The sequence below is a fragment of the Gracilinanus agilis genome, chromosome 5 (assembly GCF_016433145.1).
Source record: "Gracilinanus agilis isolate LMUSP501 chromosome 5, AgileGrace, whole genome shotgun sequence".
NCBI classification, from domain to species: Eukaryota; Metazoa; Chordata; class Mammalia; order Didelphimorphia; family Didelphidae; genus Gracilinanus; species Gracilinanus agilis.
Window position 1 is genome coordinate 172,905,970 of NC_058134.1, and position 20,200 is coordinate 172,926,169.

The 20,200-nt window shown below is 35.6% G+C and overlaps 1 protein-coding gene across 1 annotated transcript in view; it reads left to right on the forward strand.

Moving 5' to 3' along the window:
- USP6NL (USP6 N-terminal like) overlaps positions 1–20,200 on the forward strand; it is a 200,060-nt gene that overhangs the window by 130,462 nt on the left and 49,398 nt on the right. Inside the window, exons 5-7 of the mRNA XM_044678827.1 lie at positions 2,055–2,074; positions 8,387–8,487; positions 19,476–19,583. Of these exons, the coding sequence (XP_044534762.1) occupies positions 2,055–2,074; positions 8,387–8,487; positions 19,476–19,583 (229 nt within the window). The remainder of the gene's footprint in view (positions 1–2,054; positions 2,075–8,386; positions 8,488–19,475; positions 19,584–20,200) is intronic.

The following is a 20,200-nucleotide window of genomic DNA, read 5'->3' on the forward strand; positions in this document are numbered from 1 at the left end:
AAGGAAGGAAGGAAGGAAGGAAGGGAAAGAAAGAAAAAAAGAAAGAAAGAAGGAAAGAGAAAGAAAGAAAGAGAAAGAAAAGAAAAGAAAAGAAAGGAAGAAAAGAAGGAAGGAAGAAAGAAAAAGAAAGAAAGAAATCCAGGTAGCAAGCAAAATATCAGAAAAGCTGCTATGGACGGTATATAGGTGAACTAGGAGAAAATATCCAGAAAGAGGTGGAGTGGTCATCAATATCAAAACCTACAGAAAGGTCAAGAAGGATGAGACCTGGGAAACAGCCATCTGATTTAGAAGCTGATATTATGGATATTTTTCAGAGCAGTTTCAGTAGAATAGTTGGTTACCGTTCTTTGCACTATGTTGAAGTTGACCTACCAAAATTGTTTCTAGAGTAAAGAAATGAAATTCTCTGAAGAACTTGAAGAAGTGCCCCACACTGTTTCTTTACTTTGATCTTTGTAACTTTAAACCAAAGAAGGTGGGACTTTGTATCTAATTCAAACTTTATAACTTTGTATCTTCTTTGGATCTACTTTGATATTTGTAGCTTTAAACTGGTATCCACAGGGGAGGACAAGAAAAACTGTTAGAAAATGTATTTCATGATCTAAAAGCATTGCAACTAGGAAAAGAAGAGAAACTGGCTATTTGAGTTTAAAATAAACAAACCTTTAAAATCAAATATCTCTGTTAAAGTCTTAAATCCATGATATCTTGGTCTCGAAATCACACAAATATATGAGACTGAGAACCATTCTGCAATGGATGTGAACAAGGAATTCTCAAAAAAAAAATGACAAATATAAAAAAATTTCTGCAGATCTTTAAGAGTAAGAAAAATACACTCTCCAAAACAAATAAACAGAAAACCCCAATGAAGTTTCACCTCACACCCAGAAAATTGACAGTGATGACAAATGTGAATAGTTCATTTTGAACATACGGAAATATAGACACATTGATACACTATAAGTATAGCTATGAAGTAGTCAGTCAAAAAATATATACATATATATTAAACACTCTATACTAGGCACTGTGGTACATTCTGGGCATACAAAGGAAGGCAAAAACATGATCTCTGCCTAAAGGAGCTTACATTCTAATGGAGGACAGACCATATAAATACCTATGTACCCAGGTAGTATATACAGTACAAATGGGTGGTTCCATTTCCCTAATGGGAAAGCACTAATAAGAAAGGGAATAAACATTGATATTTTTACCTATCCTGTACCAAGTGCTGTGCTAAGTACTTTTTACACTATTTTCTCATTTGATCTTTACAATAATTATCTGAGGTAGATGCTTTTATTATCTCCATTTTACAGTTGAGAAAATTGAGTCAGACCAAGGTTGTGACTTGCCTAGAGTCATACAGTATCTGAGACTGGATTTAAACCTAGGTCTTCCTGTCTATAGGCCCACTGCTTTATCTATTGTATCACCAACAGCTTCTTGGGCTGGGGAGGGAGAGGACCAGGAAAATCCTCTTGTAGAAACTGTGATTTTTATCTGAGTCTTGAAAGAAAACAAAGCAGAGGTGGGGAATGGATAACTTTCCAGGTATAGGGTCCAGTCACTGAAAAGCCATGGTGTCATGTATGAGTAGTATTAGGTAGGTTAGTGTCACTGAATCGTAAACTCTGTGGAGGTGACTAAAGCGTTAGAGGATTGGAGTAACATTTTGAAGGCCTTTAAAAGCCAAACAGGATTTGACATTTGGCCTGGAGGTAATTGGGAGTTACTGGAATTTACTGATTTGAGAGCAGGAGTTTGGGGGGGAGTGACGGCATAATCAGTTACAGTAGTACAACCTCCCATAGTAGTGAAAAGTAGTTGACCAAAGAGGTAGTTCAGTGATGGGCAAACTTTTTAAAGAGGGGGCCAAAGGAAAGGAAATGCTCATCTGTCAGTCTGTTTCTAAGGCAGCCTTTCAAAGTTTCATTGTATTGTATCCTCATTGTATTTGTCAGATTAGGAATAATGTCCCTGTGCAAATGATAGAACATTTCAGGGGGCCACAGTTGGCCCATCACTGATATGAGACTTAGTAAGGTGGACCTTACCTACAGCTTTTGTAGGTGCAATTAGAAGGCAGAGGGTAGACAACAAAAATAGGGGAACCACCACATTTGGGCTGTACATTCTGTTCTGATATACTATATGAGGAAGTGCTATTGGCGCTTAGGATCATGTTTAAAAAAGTGGTTAGTTAAACCAGAACAAATATGAACAGATAAAATGGAGGTTATTCAACTTCAGAGGCTTTCAGGAGGTATTTCAGAGGTAATGAATCTAAAAAAAATGGAAGAGATTGTGAATGATACTTTTACTGAACTTGCTTTTCCCTTCAAAAGAAAAAGAAAGGGCATTGGAAAAGACAGTGATTTCACCAAAATCCCAGTTTTCTCAGTTCTATGAAAGCCTTTGAAGGTGTTCTGTATTTGTATTTAGGTAAACCTGAAAAGGAACCTGTAAATTTTCATAGATGATTTTCTACAGCAGAACATCTTTACAATCACACAGCTTAATAACAGATCTGTAAAGTGGAACACCTCTGTGCTTATCCATCATTATTTTAAGAAACTATTTGACTTGGTATAATAATATGCAGCCTTAATGGTAATATGTTGCCTGTTTACATAGTAAAGTCATATAAAATACATATAGCAATGGAGATAACTTTAAGTGATCGACTTAGTATTGTTGTCAAATGAAGTAGAGAATAGGGTGGTTTTCCTTAACTTAAGATGTTGGCCAGTAAATGGGAAATTTCCTATATAAATTCCAACCAAATCAGGGGCTCCCCAGGTACTCTTTTTGACATTGCAGTGAGCCCCAAAGAACAAATTCTTTTCAGGTTCCACAGCATTATGAAAAAAAATAGTCTGACTATCCACACTGGAAAAACAAAGTGAATGAAAAACAAAGTTGTCAAGAGTATGAAATAAAGAGTAATACATAAACTGTAGATGAATAATGAGTGAGATCGAGAACTGTGTACATTGAGGAGAATTGCCTTTTGGAAACTGCAGTGTTTTCAGTGATCCTAATATCAGCAAAAGTCTAGTTCTTTAATAGCAATATTCTCTGGTTATGTTTTATGCCTATGAATAAATTCATAATAGCTAAAATGATAAAGGAGCAAAGGAGCTTTTGGGTATATGAAAAAAGACTGCAGCATGTCATTAGTCTTGCTTTGCATTGAAAAGTTCCTTGAAAAGATTATTAAAGTCATGCAAATAAAATAAAAGGAGTTAGTTTTATCACATTTCAGTAAAAAAAGACAACAGATGAACAGTTGGAGTAGTAATTTGTTATGTCTAAGAAAACAGAAAAGCAAGAAGAAGGCCTTCTCATCTTTTTGGTTAGAGCATTTTTTTTGGAGGATTTTTAGTAATGCCATAAGGCCCAAGATTTCACCTTATTAATTAATGTTCTATCCTTAGTGATTACTTAATAAATACTTCTTGAACAATCAAATCAGAAAACATGTACAGAAATTTTTAGATTATGTAGTAGAAGAGTTTAAAAGTAGGAGCATCTACATGTCTTAATGGTTAGAGCCCCTGACCTGGAGTAGTCCTGGACTGAAATCTGGCCTCACACTCTTCTTAGCTCTGTGACCCTGGGCAAGTCACTCCCAACTGTCAAGCCTTTCTACTCTTCTGCCTTGGAACTGATACTTAGTATCTTTTCTAAAGACAGAAGGTAAGTTTGTCTTTTTTAAAGTGGAAGCTAATACCCAAATTGATGCAAGTAAAGGTGAACCTAAGTGTTTTGTTTATTATTATGCTTTTACTGGAATGTTCATTTTAAGGATTAAACTATCCAAAATTTTATATGGAAACATTTCAAATAAGTTTTAGAATAACATACTATTTATTCTTTTAGAAAAGAAAACTTGATATTATAACTAAACTCTTGACAGTTAAAAATTGAGTTAATTTTATATGATCAAAGAATACAGTGATGATGCTCTTACTTGCTTTTCTTCCATGAATTTTGTATTCTGCTGACCTCTACTGGTGAGGTTTAACTTTGCGCAAGCCCTATTCAATTTCATCCAATTTACATTTTAATATTCAAAAGCCACTATAGTCACAGTGAGGGCATGAACTTAGATATACACTTTTTATAAAAGAATTTTGAATATAGCAAGTTTCAGAGTAGGCCATCTTAGACATAAAGGCAGAATGTTATTTTAAAACAATAATGGATTAATGACTATTATAGAATAATGGCTTAATAAAATAATAATAATTCCAACTAGACCAACATTTCTTGAAGAAAACTGATAGGAGTAGTAGCTGCTCCACTGGAAAACCAAGTCTGAGACCAGACCCAGGCCAATCTCCCTCCTTCCCCCCCCCCTGCCCCCCATAATATTGCTTGGAGACTGTACTTCACAATTTATCTGCCATCTATTTCTCCTGCAACTTCTCAAACTATCCCCAGAACTGTTTCCCCATTCTTTCAGACATAAGGATGGTCTCTTCCCATTATACACAGCCATGTCACTTCCCTAATTAAGAACTCTGTCATTCCGCTATTTGACCCTAAAGTCCTATCATTCAACTATCCCTATGCCTCATTTCCCTTAAACTTCTTCCTCACTCTCATGGACTTTCAATCATTCTTTCTTCTAGTACTTTTTCATTCTCCGACTCTGACTTCATTTCACTTCATTTCTAATCTTAACTCAGTAGTTATCAATTTTTTAAAATTTTTTTTAAATTTTTTTTATTTTAAACCCTTAACTTCTGTGTATTGACTTATAGGTGGAAGAGTGGTAAGGGTAGGCAATGGGGGTCAAGTGACTTGCCCAGGGTCACACAGCTGGGAAGTGTCTGAGGCCGGATTTGAACCTAGGACCTCCTGTCTCTAGGCCTGGCTCTCAATCAGTAGTTATCAATTTTGACATTGCATTGACCTCTGCTCTGGAATCTTCTGGCCCCTTGTCCTGTCACTACTCATCTTTTGCTAAAATTCAGCTCTAATTTCTGCATACCATCTACTTCCTCTTACAAGCTACTGAAAACAGCTGGGAAAAAATGTCACAACTGTGCTCATTGGGTACATTACAAATTTGTGTTCTTTAACCTCAACTGCATCCTAATAGTAGCAAGGCAGTTCATTTATTCCTTCCTAATTTATTTCTTCTTACTCCTAAAAGAAACTGTCCTAGATATCTTCCTTCCCCAAGCCTTCTACACCTTTTTGCCTAAGGAACTTGACTCTTACATTATTGAGAATTTTGAGGCTTTTCAACAGGAGCTTCCTCTTCTACCATTCTTTGATTGTCTTGAAACTCCTTGGTAGCATCTCCTACTTTTTCTTTTCCTCTTTCCACCCAAGTCTTAGACAAAATTTGCCTTTCTCCTTGCCAAGGTGAACCCTTCTAAATATGCACTTGATCCAATTCCCTCACATCATTTCCAACAGATTGCATTTCCCTTCCTTAACCTTTTGTTACTCCCTCCCCATGCTTTCATAGTCAGCCTCTCTTCATTTACTAGTTACTTCTTTACCACCTTCAAACATGTCAATATATCTCTCATCTTCAAAAAACTTTCAATAAGCTCTTCTACATCATCAAGCTGTTAGTCTGTATCTCACCTTTCTTTCTCTACCAAACTTCTTGAACAAGCTATCTGTCTGACCTCAGACACTTCCTACCTGTATGACCCTGGGCAAGTGACTTAACCCCCATTTTTTTTTATCCTGGGACTCCATTCTAGGAGCATAGGGCCACAACCAGTAGGCAATGGGACACACAGTCGCTCAGGGTCACCCAGCTGGGATGTGTCTGAGCCCGGACTTGAACCTAGGACCTTCCGTCTCTAGGCCTGGCTCTCAATCCACTGAGCTAGCCCAGCTGCCCCTACTTTAGGTTGCAGTTTCTTTAGCAGATGTAGTTTTTACAGGGTGGGGTTGCTAGCCCCACGCCCAACCCTCCTCCTTTTTTCATCTGGGCTAGGGACCGTCCTTGGCCCAGGAGTGGTAAGGGTGGGTAGTAGGGGTCAAGTGACTTGCCCAAGGTCACACAGCTGGAAGTGTCCGAGGCTGGACTTGAACCTAGGACCTCCAGTCTCTAGGCCTGGCTCTCAATCCACTGAGCCACTCAGCTGCCCTCTTAACCCCCATTACCTAGCCCCATAATGGCGAACCTATGGCACACATGCCAAAGATGGCACACAGAGATGCATTCCTTCCCTGGTGGAGTTAGTTACTAGAAAGGCAGAGGGACTCCAGTGGAGCTGCTCATTTCCCCTCTCCACAAAGACTCCCTGCCCCTCTGCACTTACTCCTTCCTCTGAGCAAAGCACTTCAGCCACTCCCCTCTTTTTCTCCCTCCCCTATCTAGGGTAAAATGGCAGGAGAGGGGAGCATGGCATGTGGTCTCTAAAAGTTTTGTCATCACTGACCTAGCCCTTACCATCCTCTGCCTTTGCTTGGAACCAATGCACAGTATTGATTCTAAGACAGAAAGTAAGGATTTGTAATTGAAGAGAAAAGAAAAGAAAAAGCAATCTATACTCCAGCCCTTACTTCCTTTGCTCTTAATTGAAACCTCATCCTTCAATTAAAAACTGTTTTCTCTCAAGTTGCCAGTAATCTCTTTAATTGCCAAATCGGATTGTCTTTTCTCAGTTCTCAACCTTATTAACCCATCTGCTTATCACCTTCACTTCCTAGGTATTCTCATCTTTAAATTTTTTGAGGCACTACTCTTTTGGTTCTCCTATTTATCTGACTGCTTCTTAGTTTCCTTTGTTGACTCATTCATATCATGTCATCTCACTGGATGAACACGTTGTGATATATGGTTGAAATGGAATACTAGGAAATGAGGAAGAGGATGAGTTCAGAAAAACCTGGAAAAACTATGAACTGAGGCAAAGTGAAGTAAGCAGAACCAGGAGAACAATATATTGAATTTCAAGGGGAATAATAAAAACAAAAAATGTAGAAATGAAGGTAGAATAGCTCTTCAAGATCCCAAACTTCTTTAAACTGTAGCACTCATGAAAACTATTTGTTTATTGGTTTAAAAAATAGGAAAGGAGATTAGTTCAACAGATTAGACAAGGTAAAATCAGAATCAGAAATAACAGATCTTAATAACTCATTGTTGGATGAGCATCAATTACTTAGGAAAGAACCCTTTATTTAATAAAACTGTTGGAAAATTGGTCATCAGTCTTGATAGAAATTAGTTTTGTATCATCATCTTATGTCACAGCACACAAATTCAAAATGGATATATGATCTAAATATTAGAGATGATACCTTTTAAAAATTAGAAGAGGATCAGATCTGATCTCTAATAGAGGCATAGTTAAAGGATATGGACTGACAGTTCTCATAAGAAGTACAAACTGTTCCATAAAAAAGAATGCTCCAAATCACTACTAATAAGAGAAATGCAAATCAGAATAACCCCAAGATTTTACCTAATAGATAATAAATTGGCAAACATGACAAAAGATGAGAATAGTCATTGTTGGAGGGGATAAAGGAAGATAGATAGACTGATACCTCATGGTACTCATGAAGTAGTACAGCTGTTTTGAAGGCAATATTATTTAATTAAAGTACATAAAATGTCCATACACATTGGCCCAGAGATGCCACCATTACACAAGTATACCCCAAAGAGGTTATTCACAAAAAAAAATCTCCCTATATACTAAAATATTTGTAGCAATATTAGTTTTTGTGATAGTAAAAAACTAGAAACAAAGTCAATGCCCATTAGTTGGAAAATGGATAAACAGATTGTAGTACATGAATGTAATGGAATGATACTATTCTGTTAGAAACAGAATTTAATGACTATAGAGAAACATGGAAAGACTTCCATGAACTGATGGAGAGTGAACTAAGCAGAGCCAAGAAAACAATATACGTGATGACTATAGCAATTTAGCTGGAAAAACAACGTCTAAAAACAAATCAAAGATGAATGTTGCAGAATTTATAAGAATGAGCATGGGCCCAAAGGAGAGCCATAAAAAGGCATTTTTCCTCCTTTGCAGAGCAGGCAGGTCCATGGCTGTGGATCATTGCAAAAATTTTCTGACTTTTTCTATGTATTATTTGACTTTGCTGATTTGTTTCTCTCCTTCCTCTTTTTCTAAAAAAAAAAATCATTTTTACATGGGATGGGTCTTTGTGGAGAGGAAGGGAGATAGAGGGAGAAATTTATGCATTATTAAAATAAAAGTTATCATTAAAATTTTATTTGAAAATAATTTAGACTAAAGATTTTTTGGTGATTGAAGATGTCAGCTTCTTTTAGTAATACTTTTCAAAGGAGTATTTCCTTCATAAGCAAATGTCATTTATAAACAAAGGAACCTTGAAAAACAGTAACAAGGCATTTTAATTGCATTTCAGCAAAAGCACCTGGAAATCGAAAGAAGTACAAAATGGCTGAAAATGCTGAAAAGCTGGGAAAAATACAAAAATACAGAAAAGGTAATTAAATAACCCAAATAAGCTTACTAGTAAGTGAATATAATATAATTTATAATCAAATAAAATAATTACTGGTTTTAGTGTCACAGGTTGTTCATTTGAGTTGAGGAATTGCTTCTTTATCGTACTTATTGCCTTCAATCTGTTCCTTAGCTTTTCAGCTTTGGAAGCTTGGTTTTATCTGTCAAATGATGATCAGACCCTGGTGACCTGATGTATGATAGCCAATTTTATGGAAGATTGATTTGTAAGCCAGGATATCCATTTCTTGATTTATATTTGTATTATGTATTTGTGTATGTATGTATATATGCATTTAAGAGGAGGGTGTGGAGGGAGAGAGAAAGCCCATCCTTCTTATTAGCATTGATATATCAGAGAAATAAAATTACCTTCCTCATTCTCCTCTTAACAAGAAAAGAAATACAAAACCATTGTAATATATTCATAGGCAAGCAAATCAAATTTTCAGATTGGTGATATTAAAAAATGATGTGTCTCTTCCTACACTCTTGAGTCCATTGGTGAAGTATCCTTTCAGGGAAATTGCCTTACTTTTGGCAATAACATCTCTTTCTCCTTGACAGTGGGAACATGGATATAGAATTCATGGGACCTTAGATATCCTCTATCCCTTCCCCCTACCCTTTCATTGTTTTCAAAAAACAGATGAAGATCCTGAGGCTCAGAGAGGTTAAGTGTTTTATTGCCCAAAGATCACACAGATAACAACAGTAGAGCTTGGCCTGAAATTTCTTCCTTTGGCAAAAACTCTTCTCTATGACACAGATAATCGTCTGAGATCATGGAGTTACATACAAGTTAAAGATAACATGTATGAACCAAAGTACTCTAAGAAAATATGAAGAAGGGTGTTAGAAAAACTGACATTTAGAGATGTGGTGTTCCTTACTCCTGTTTTAAATGTGTATGATCCAGAAAATCTATCTTATATTCCTTAAGTTCCATGGTAATTCAAATTTATATTAATAGTTATATTAATAGTTAGCACCATTATTATAGAACTATTAAATGGCTTCATATTAATTTCAGTGCTCCTTTTTGGTTAATTTACCCATTACCATATTATTGAAGGTGAAAGTCATCATATGGATGGAGTTCTTGGAAATTGATTTAGGAAGACCTAGATTTAAATTCTTCCTTTGCAATTACTAACTATTTAGTTCTCAGAGTTGTTTGCCCTCTCAGTACTTCCATTTCCTTATCCATAAAATGGGGATAATAATACTTGCATTTCCTACCTTGCAGTATTGTTGTGTGGTTAAAATGAGATGACATGTAAAGCATGTTGTAAATTTTATGGCTCTATGTACTGTAACTGTATCAGTTATTATCATCAACTTAGTTCAGCTGCAATACCTTATTAATATTGTGTCATTTTATCATTATGAATAATTTATATATCTTCCCTTTATAAATCTAAGGGGAATATTACCTCTTAGGTATTATTTATGGTCATGAAGGACATCATTTTGTAAAATATAAAGTGCTATGTGAATGTGAGCTATTATGATTATTATGTTATAACTTACAAAGTTGTTAGGAAGCAACAAAATGAAGGGTATTTATTTAGTTAGTTTTTAAATGTGTTTAAAATACTCTAGGGATTTAAAAGATCACCTAGAAGGCATGAGTTGAATAGAACCTTCATGGAGTATTTGTGGGAAAACAGGGAGAACAATTCCAGGATGAAAGGCATGGAAAGAGATCCTTCTTTTTCTGTTTGTAGAGGGAGTATCCACACTAATTGAAATCATGACTCTTGGAGGATTCAGAAATTTCAAAGTAGCCATATGTAGAAAGTGTAGCCTCTCCTATCCATGATGAAAAAAAAGAGACTAGAAAAGCAAAACTATGAATCACCTTTGTGTGTTTTGTAATTGTTTTTAATAGGTGTTTTTTATTTATTTGATCATATTTCATAAGAACTATAGGAAAAGTATTATTTTGTGGGACTCTTTCCCTGCCCATTCTTTACAATTTTCTTTGAAAAGACAGGTTTTTTTTAAGAGAGAATTTGATAATCTGTGCTCTTCCCTGACATGATACGAGAACAAGCATAGTCTTGGAAAAGAACAAAAAAATAATCTCAAAAAGAGTGTAGTATGACTCTGGTGGAAGAGACTAGAACACAATGTATCTGTGAGAAATTTGTACGGGCTTGAGAGGTAATGAACATTTTTGGCAACCTAAATATTTGGGTGAAAAAACTTGTCTTATTAATAACTGAATCTGGGTCATTTGTTCAGTTGAACCATTTTATAAATAGCAAGGTCACAAATTAGGTTCTTGTATCAGAAATATAACTTTGTTTCATGTCCATAGTTTTTATCCCTGTCCCTTTTTACCCTTCAACCTACTTATAGGAAATAGAGGAATAGCTCAGATAGTATGTTTCCATCAACATTGTTCACCAGATCTTACATGCCTCATATGTAACAAGCACTGTGACAACTACCACTTCTGAAAAGATAGCCCAAATCTCACATTGAACACTCACATTAGTAGGTGAGTGTTGTCATTTTCACAAATGAACACAGTAAGCATACTGATATTACAGAGTAAAAAAAATAAATACCACTTGGGGATTAGTATATCCCATGAAACTAAGATCCCTACAATAGAGAAAATTGCTCAAATAATAGGGTTGATGTTATAGTTAGGGACTAGGCTTATGATTTTACTAGTATACTGGTATGTTTATCCTCTCATATATAATCAGGACAACTCTGAGAAGAAACTTCCTCTACTAATGTTGAATGGCGCCTTCTATGCAATTTTTGGTCTTGGGTATCAGAGATGGAACCTGAACCCAGGTTTTCCTGACTTCAAGGCCAACTTGCTATTCACTATACTGTAATATTTCACTATTCTTCTATAATTGTGCTTTTGAATATCAGCAAAATGGTTATATATCTAATATGGCCAAATAAAGGGTCACTAAAGTGTTTCCTGATTTTATATCTCCCAAGATATCTCAAAGGAGGGGCAGCTAGGTAGCACAATGCAAAGGAGTGCCAGGCCTGGAATCAGGAGGACCTGCGTACAAACCTAGTCTCAAATATTTCCTAGCTGTGTGACCCTGGGCAAGTCACACAATAGCCTTTGCCACTCTTCTGTTTTAGAATTGAAAATATGACCAGAAGGTAAGGATTTTTTAAAAAGGGATATCTTATACAATATTAACACGTGTACAGGAAATATCTTATTTGAAAAGGTTCTTGAGGGCAATATTTTGCTCTAATTAATGAGATGCCTTTTTCAGTGAAGAAATCACAAGCACGGTTTTTTTTCATAGTCTCTATGCTTTTCATTCACTTGTATTTCTGCATAGATGTTGTCTGTTATAGAATTCATTTTTATTCTTTCTTCATGTTCCTTTTTTCCTCTAATTCCTTCATCAAAGATGCCTATCATTTTGTCATTCAGTAAACATTTATGAATCACCTGCTTTGTACCAGACATTGTGCTAAGTACTAGAGATACAAATATGAAAAAGACATTCTCTAGCTTCGAGGAGCTTATACTCTAATGGAAGAGGACAGTATACAAAAGGAAACTGGAAGGGACTGGGACAAGGTTAGCACAGCCTGATAGAGGCCAGTCCTAAGGAAAATGACAAGTGGGAAATAAAGAAATGCCTGGCCTGTTAGCCCTCTTTAAATGTAGGCTGTGGGAAGAGCTCTTTGCTCTGCCCTCTAGCCCTCTTTTCAGAGGGACATAGGACACTGAGAATACTGATGAGGTGTGTGAATACCAAGACAGATGCAATCTCACAGGATGGTGAGTTTATTTCCTAGGGCACGATGGAGTCCAGTTCACTTATGGTTCACTATTTCTCAAAGACCTTTTAGATGTTAGAGAATGGGTATACCTATTGTTTTGGATATTTTCATACTTGCCTATTTTTGTTAATAAAAATATACTTGACTTTTGAAGTAAGGCAGAAAACTGGTGAAAATATTCTTTCCACAGGTGTTAACCATCCATCAGTAAGTATATATTAAGTGCCTGCTGTGTGCTAAGCATTGAGTAAACCCCCCCCCCAAAAAGGATGAAACCATCCCTACTCATATTGAGTTTAAATTCTAATGGAGGAGATAAGACATATAAAAATACATAGCAAATAAGTGTGAATTTTACACACACACACACACACACACACACACACACACACACATATACATATACACAAAGTAGTTAAATACAGAGTAGTTTGGGAAGGAGGGCATTAATTGTTGGGAAAATAGGAGAGGCTTTACCCGGAAGATATCTTAACTTCTTAAAGGAAGAGAGGGATTCTATGAAGCAAATAAGGAGGAAGTGTATTTCAGACATGCCAATGGAAAAGCACAAAGAAGGAAAAAAGAATGCCATGAGAGAGGAAATAAGAAAAGGCTGAATCACAGAGGGAAGGGTAATGTGTAATAATGTCCAATGAAACTGTCAAGGTAGATTGGGTAGAATTGTGATGAGCTTTTATATTTTATCCTAGAGACAATAGGAAGTCACTGGAGTTGATTGAATAGGCTGGTCGCACAGTCAGAGTTGTTCTTTAAAAAAATTATTTTGGTAGTAATAGCTAGAATAGACTAGTATGGTGAGAAACTTAAGGCAAGGAGACCAGTTAGTAGGCTATTGAAATAATTTAGGTGAGATGTGATAAGGAACTGATTTAAATTGGAAGATGTATCAAGGAATACCCAGTTGAAAGATGGATTACATGGACATAATGTGCTCCTGTTTGAATAAAAAAGTGTGCTGATTATATCAAGCCCTGGTACACTGTAGTACCTCCTAAATGAGATCCATAGTTACTAAAAAAAGTTTGACCTAACTCTCCATGTAGGAAATTCTAGATGGATGAAAAATGCTTATTGCCCAGACTATAATATACAGTTGGATGGACAAACCATAGATCTGGTCCAATAAGATAGTTATTCCTTCCACATCATGACTTTTCCCATTGTGGTTTGCATATAGTGTGGGTTGGCATAAGAGGCCACAGTGTGATGACACATGAAAGCCAGCACTTAAATGTATACTTAACACAAAATTTACAATTAGGTACTGTAAACACCTCATAAAAGAAAATATTCAGACTTCTCCTTTGATATAAAAGGAAGGCCAAAAAATTTTATATGGAATTCCCAAATTGCAGGGGTCCCACACCCCTTAACCCCTGAGATGTGGATGGGATAACTGTAAACAAATTTTGGAAAAGGCATTTTGTGTGGACAATGAATTGGGCTCAGACATGAATGCTAGGAAGAAAGTTGTCTTTGAGAAATTGTGAAGAGTTTTTTTAAAGTACCCAAGCTCCTGCCTGAAACAAAAGGCTTATTAACATTCTTAAACTGATGTTATGATATTGAATGGGTCAACTGAAGAGGGGCATAGAGTTGCAAATAAACAAGCAAATATTGCCAGTAAGGAATTCTGACAAAGGATGTCAGCAGAAAGTTGTATGTCTGGAAAAAAAATTTGGGGGATTCATGTAGCAAGAGAGATAACCAATAGATGTCTCTGCATGCTCCATTAGTATTCCAATTGAGGCACTATAGTAAAATGGAAAGAAATGACATCTAGATTTTTTTTTCTAGCTCTAAATCAGTGATCTGTTGAACCTATGAAATATCAAGAGATTCTAGAGGAAAGCTACCAGAGACTTTGGACTTCATGTAGATGCTTTGTCACATAATATTGGGAAGAGTCCTACAGGATAAACTGTATATTTGATGCAATAGGCATAATAAAGGAACCTCCAAATAGATAAAACCACAGCTTTCTCAATTTTGTGGCTAATTTTTCCATTAAGATGTTATTTCTAAAGGCATCTGGTGGCATAGTGGATAGAGCAGTGACACTGGAGTCAAGAAGACCTGAGTCCAGATATGGCCTCTGACACTTAGCTGTGTGACTCTTGTCAAGTCACTTAATTGCTGTTTGCCATGGTTTCCTTCCTTATCTGTAAAATGGGGATCATAATGTCACTTACCTTCCAGAGTTGTTGTCATCAAATAAGATAATATTTGCAAAAAGCACTAAGTAGAGTGCCTGGCCCTCTGCAAATGGTTATTCCTTTCCCTATTCCCATTAATTTAGAACCCCCCAAAGTGAAAGTTGTTTGTATTCCAAAAGCATAAATATGTCAAACGGTAACCCCTTTGATCTAGTTAGACTTTAGTTAAATATTAGATGTGGTAAAAGATGTGAAGGTCCAAAGGATAGTTAACATATTTTCCATTTCTTTCCTAAAAGCCATTTTGCTGTAGTGTACATTGCTCATCTTTGTGTTAAAAGAAGGCAATTCAGATGGTGTTTACCATCTATAAGTTTTAGGTTTTGTTTAACTTTTGCTACAGTGTGCAACAATCTTTTTTAAATCTTTAAAATATGAATATTCTTCCCTTTTCTAGCTTCATTTTACATCTGTAGAATCTGTTACCATTTATAATCCTCTCTTAGATTTGTGGTTAATGCAAAGAGTTTATATACTCCAGAAGACCTATCCTATTTTTTATTTCTGCCCCAGAGTTTTGTCTGTTGCTATGTTCTGACATTCTATATATTTTCCTACATTTTATGAAGGTTTGCTTCAGAGTAGTTACTTCTTTTTAGCTTGTTATATCATGATTTTGAAGATTTTTTTTATCTCACCTACTTAATCAAAAGAGTTGCTTGTGATGACCCTCTATTCAAAGCTAATATGTCATTGTTAATGGTCTTAAGTAAATGGCACAGTTATGGCTAAGCATAATCTAGATTCAGAGTTGAATCTAACTTGAAACATAGCATTGGAATCTCTATGGCCTATATAATTGATGGAAATTATGTTGTGTCTTAGATGATTGGCATAAAGTTTATTAGGTATCAAGCATTTTGTCTCACTGAAATGATTGTACTCGACCAGAAAGTGGCAGGATAAATGTTCATACTTAACATCTATATTTATAACTTCATATGCCATCTGGTATAATATTCATAGGATTATGTGACTACGTTCTTCTTTACTATACATATATTTATGAAAATATCTATGTTAGCTGTAAAGATGGACTCCATTAGCCTAACCTAATAGCAACTAGACTAATGCATTCTCCATTAAGAAAGGTTTTAACAGAACTATCTTCTTTAATGTATAAATTTAAAGTACTGTTCTTTATAATGATGGTAGCTTTAGGTGGTGCCTATGTGGCTCTATTTAGTGTAAAACATGGTGCACTTTCTAAAAGAATTACCTCTTCTAATTCATTCTGTAAACTTTAGTTTTCAAAGTGTTTTAAAGAAAAGTTGCTATATATTTCCCTTCCCTAAAGAGAGATATTTTTTTCTTTCTAGCTCTATACTCACACATTAATAATATAGTGAGATTCCTGATTTCTTAAATATAAATGTAGCTATAGGAGTGAAGATTTAAACTTTTGAAGTACAAACTTTAATAATAGTTTCTATTCAGATTGTTTGAAAGTGATGTGTGTAACCTCATGGTGAACAAAAGTACATATGCAGTGACATTTGTTTGGTGGTATAAAAATATTAATTAGTTTTGCAGTCAGAAAATGTGAATATGAGTTCTGCCTCAGATAGTTATCTGTATAACTTTGGAAAAGTTATTTCATTTTTCTAAACCTCATTTCTAAAATGAGAATAACAATTATACCGTCTAATCAAACAGTGTTATTGTAAGGAGGGTACTTTCTAAAATACATATAAATGTGAGTTGTTATTTGTATAGCAATAAATGAAGGGTTCTGTGGAAATGGCATTTTCCCCTTGTGTTTTCATTATTCAGCTGTGTTTTATAGCAGAGCTTTAATGTTCAATCAAGTATCAAGTGCTTCAGCAAAGTTGAGGAAAATAAAACCTGGAGAGACCAGTAAAGATGGCAGAAGCAATATGGTATGCCACTCCCTCTCACTACTTCAGAAAAGACCTAGAAAGAAGGCATAATTGGGAAATCTAAGGGGTAAAAAAATCTCACCCGGAAAAATAACTCATTTTTTTTGTCACTTTAAATCGAGGTCAGGAAATGGTGTTTTTTGCATTATCTGAATTAAGTATGGGTTTTTATTTTGTTTTAATAGATTAAATTATTTATTTGCTCTGGTGCTTGATGAAGTTCTTTCAAATAAGTTCTTTTTTTATGTTTTTTTTTGTTTGTTTGTTTGTTTTAAACCCTTAACTTCTGTGTATTGGCTCATAGGTGGAAGAGTGGTAAGGGTGGGCAATGGGGGTCAAGTGACTTGCCCAGGGTCACACAGCTGGGAAGTGTCTGAGGCCAGATTTGAGCCAAATAAGTTCTTAAAAGAATTATTCAGTTTAACTGATATCCTTCCATCACGGCAATAGAAATAATAATTACTTTGATATTTTTGTGGCTATATGATTTCATTGAAGTTGGTACTCTGAATACCATTCATGCCTTCCTATCCTGTGTATTTCTTGTTTGTATTTACCCCTAAATCACTATAGTAGGTCTACTTAGTATTCTAAGAGACCTTCTCTAAACAGTATATGTTGCTATTTTGTTTTTCTTCTTTCATTTTTGAAGAGTACCAATGGCATCAGGATGTTGGGGTCAAGTTACAGTATGTTCAACTGTAGCTGATCAGTCCAATACAAATTCAGAAAGCTCTATCAGAGTTGGGGCATAAGTGGTCCTGTTAGAACATTTGGGATGGTGATCTCTCTGGATTTGTACAGCTCACATTTTCTTTGTGCTACTGCAGGTATGCCTTGCTCATGGAGTATAGTGCCTTCTTTGATGTGGGCAAATCATTATTTTTTAAAATTAATTATTTTTACCAGTTGCATGTAATAACATTTCCACATAAGTTTCCCAAAATTATATGATCCAAACTATCTCCTTCCCTCTTTTCCTCCCTGCTCCCAAAGCTAGCAAGTAATTCAATCTGGATTATACACATCTTCATTATTTTTTGACAGTGTATAAATACCAATTGAACTCATCCCTCATTCTCGCTATGTGGCTAACCCACTCTTTTTTATGTCTTCCTGTTGATATTCTTTATGCCATTTTCTGCATTTTCTTCTTACATATAAACAATTTACACTAAACATTCTGGTCCATTGCCACCTAGGTAACCCATGACATTAAGTCTTTTCAGATACTGTGGTATTTTGTGGTATATCTTACAGCCTTATAAGAACTGTGATGATACTGTTTCCAAAAATACGAATTTTTGCTTAATTTGCAACATAGTAGGTGCTTAACAAATACTTTTGGAATTAGTAAATACTATATATTATCAATTCAGTGACTTAATTCACTGAAACTTGAATTTAACTGCATGGTTTTAAGCTTTTAAGTTTAATTTACGAAGAAATTTTATGAGGAGATTGCAGAGATTCAAGAAGAGTAATTTCTGGTCAATTGCAAGGGCATAGACGTTGACAGTAATGTGTGTTAGATTTCATTTCCAAAAGGATGGTTCTTATTTCTCATACATATTAAGTACTAATATTATAGGGATAGGATGAACTTGTGTTTTCATTGATATAAGGAACTCTCCTATTTGAAACTCCTTCTTTACCAATTCAGTTTGATACCTTTTCTGTAACATATGGTTTTGGAGTTTTGCCAAGAGTATTGAGAGGCACAGGTGACTTGCTTGGGCTGCCTAGCTAGTATGAGTCATAGGGAAAATTTCAACCCAGGGCTTCCTGGCTTGAGGTCAGATCTTTGTCTACCCCATCATGGCTATCCTTACTCTTCATAATTAAGATCATTTTGGGGTACACAAATAGAATGAAGGGGGAAAAAGTGAGATTTTCCTGAATTAATTGGCCAAGAACTAGAAGAGGGAAATGAAGAAAGGGGTAAAAGACATTGTGTATTTCTAGATTTGATTTTCTGTAGTAGAATTAACTGAGCTGTCATTGATGAAAAATAACAGAATGTAGAGAAATACATAATATTTCTGAAGGAGAAGAAACATGATGTAATTGAAAGAACAATAGAACAGAAGTTAGAAAATCTGATTTCTAATACAGGCTCTGCCATTGATTTCTTTGTGTGCTGTGTGATCACAGATAACTTACCACCTCTCTGAGACTGTTTTGTCATCTATGATAGTGGGACTAGATGACATCTAAGATCCCTTCCAGCTTGAAAGTTTGTAATTCTATTTACAATGACTAATGATGGCCATATTAATCTACACAAGGATAGATTTATTTTTCTGTCTAGTTAAAGCATCTCTGGGAATAGGTAAAAGAATTCTGTAAAAGCACGTTAATGACTTGGATGTTGATATGTGTTAGAGTCCCCATATAGTAAAAAACGTATACAGGCTCTTTTTGGTTAGTAGGGTATCTCAGGGAGCGGAAGCAGTACCACCAGTGTCTCAATTAATATAGCAACTTTTGTGCTTAACATTTAGTCATCCAATGGAAGAAGCTTCTTGTAACATAGGCCTTCTGATAGAATCTCGCTCAAACTATTTATAAAGAAAAAGTGGAGATAATATAATACAGATCTTCAAAGTGACGTGACTGTCAGTCTGACTGACTGGGGTTTGATCTATGAGACAATGGGACCAGAGTAAGATAATATAGCAAAACTTTAATGGAGGAAGGGAGTGGGGGGTAGGGGGTGGAGGGAAGAAGTGGCAAGGGGAAGCTCGATGGGGAATTCCCTCCTTGAGGGAAATGGAGGAGAGGAGCAGCAAGGGGGAGCCTGATGCCAAGAGAATTGGCTGGGGAGTCCCAGTCTCTGGGGGACAGGGGGCGATTCTCAGGAATGGATGCAGTCAGGTTATATTTTTGTCCAGGGCTGACAGTCTGAGGAACAGAATCATGGTGTTCTGCCAAGTGTTGCTAGGGCTTTTTGTCTTATGTACTTTGAAAGTATAAACAACCAATAAAAATTTTTGTATTCTAAATTTAGGAGAAATTCTGAACTTTTGCACTTTGGAACATTTCATCTCTTTTCTTTTAATCAGTTTCATAGGAGAATTTACAAAGGAATTCCACTTCAGCTTAGAGGTGAAGTCTGGTCTTTACTACTTGAGATACCTAAAATGAAAGAAGAAACAAGTGACCTTTATAATGTGAGTATATTAAATCAGTCTTAATTGAAACTTTAAATTAAAAGGTTTTATTCATTCCCCAATTGACATGGTCAAAGGATATGAACAGTTTTCAGATGAAGAAATCAAAGCTATCAATAATGATATGAAAAAGTATTCTAAATCACTCTTGATTAGAGAAATGCAAATTAAAACAACACTGAGGTACCATCTCACACCTATCAGATTGGCCAACATGACAGTAAAGGAAAGCGATAAATGTTGGAAGGGACATGGCAAAATCAGGACACTAATGTGTTGTTGGTGGAACTGAACTGATCCAACCATTCTGGAGGGCAATTTGGATCTATGCCAAAAGAGCCATCAAATTGCATATCCTTTGTTCCAGAAATGCCACTACTGCGTCTATATCCCAAAGAGATAATAAAAATGGGGAAAGGACTTAACTTGTAAAAAAATATTTATAGCAGCTCTTTTTGTGTTGGCAAAGATTGGAAATTAAGGGAATCAACTGGGGAATGGCTGAACAAATTGTGGTATATGTTGGTGATGGAATACTATTGTACTATAAGAAATGATAAGCAGGATAATTTCAGGAAAAGCAGAAAAGATCTGCAAGAACTAGTACAGAGAGAAAT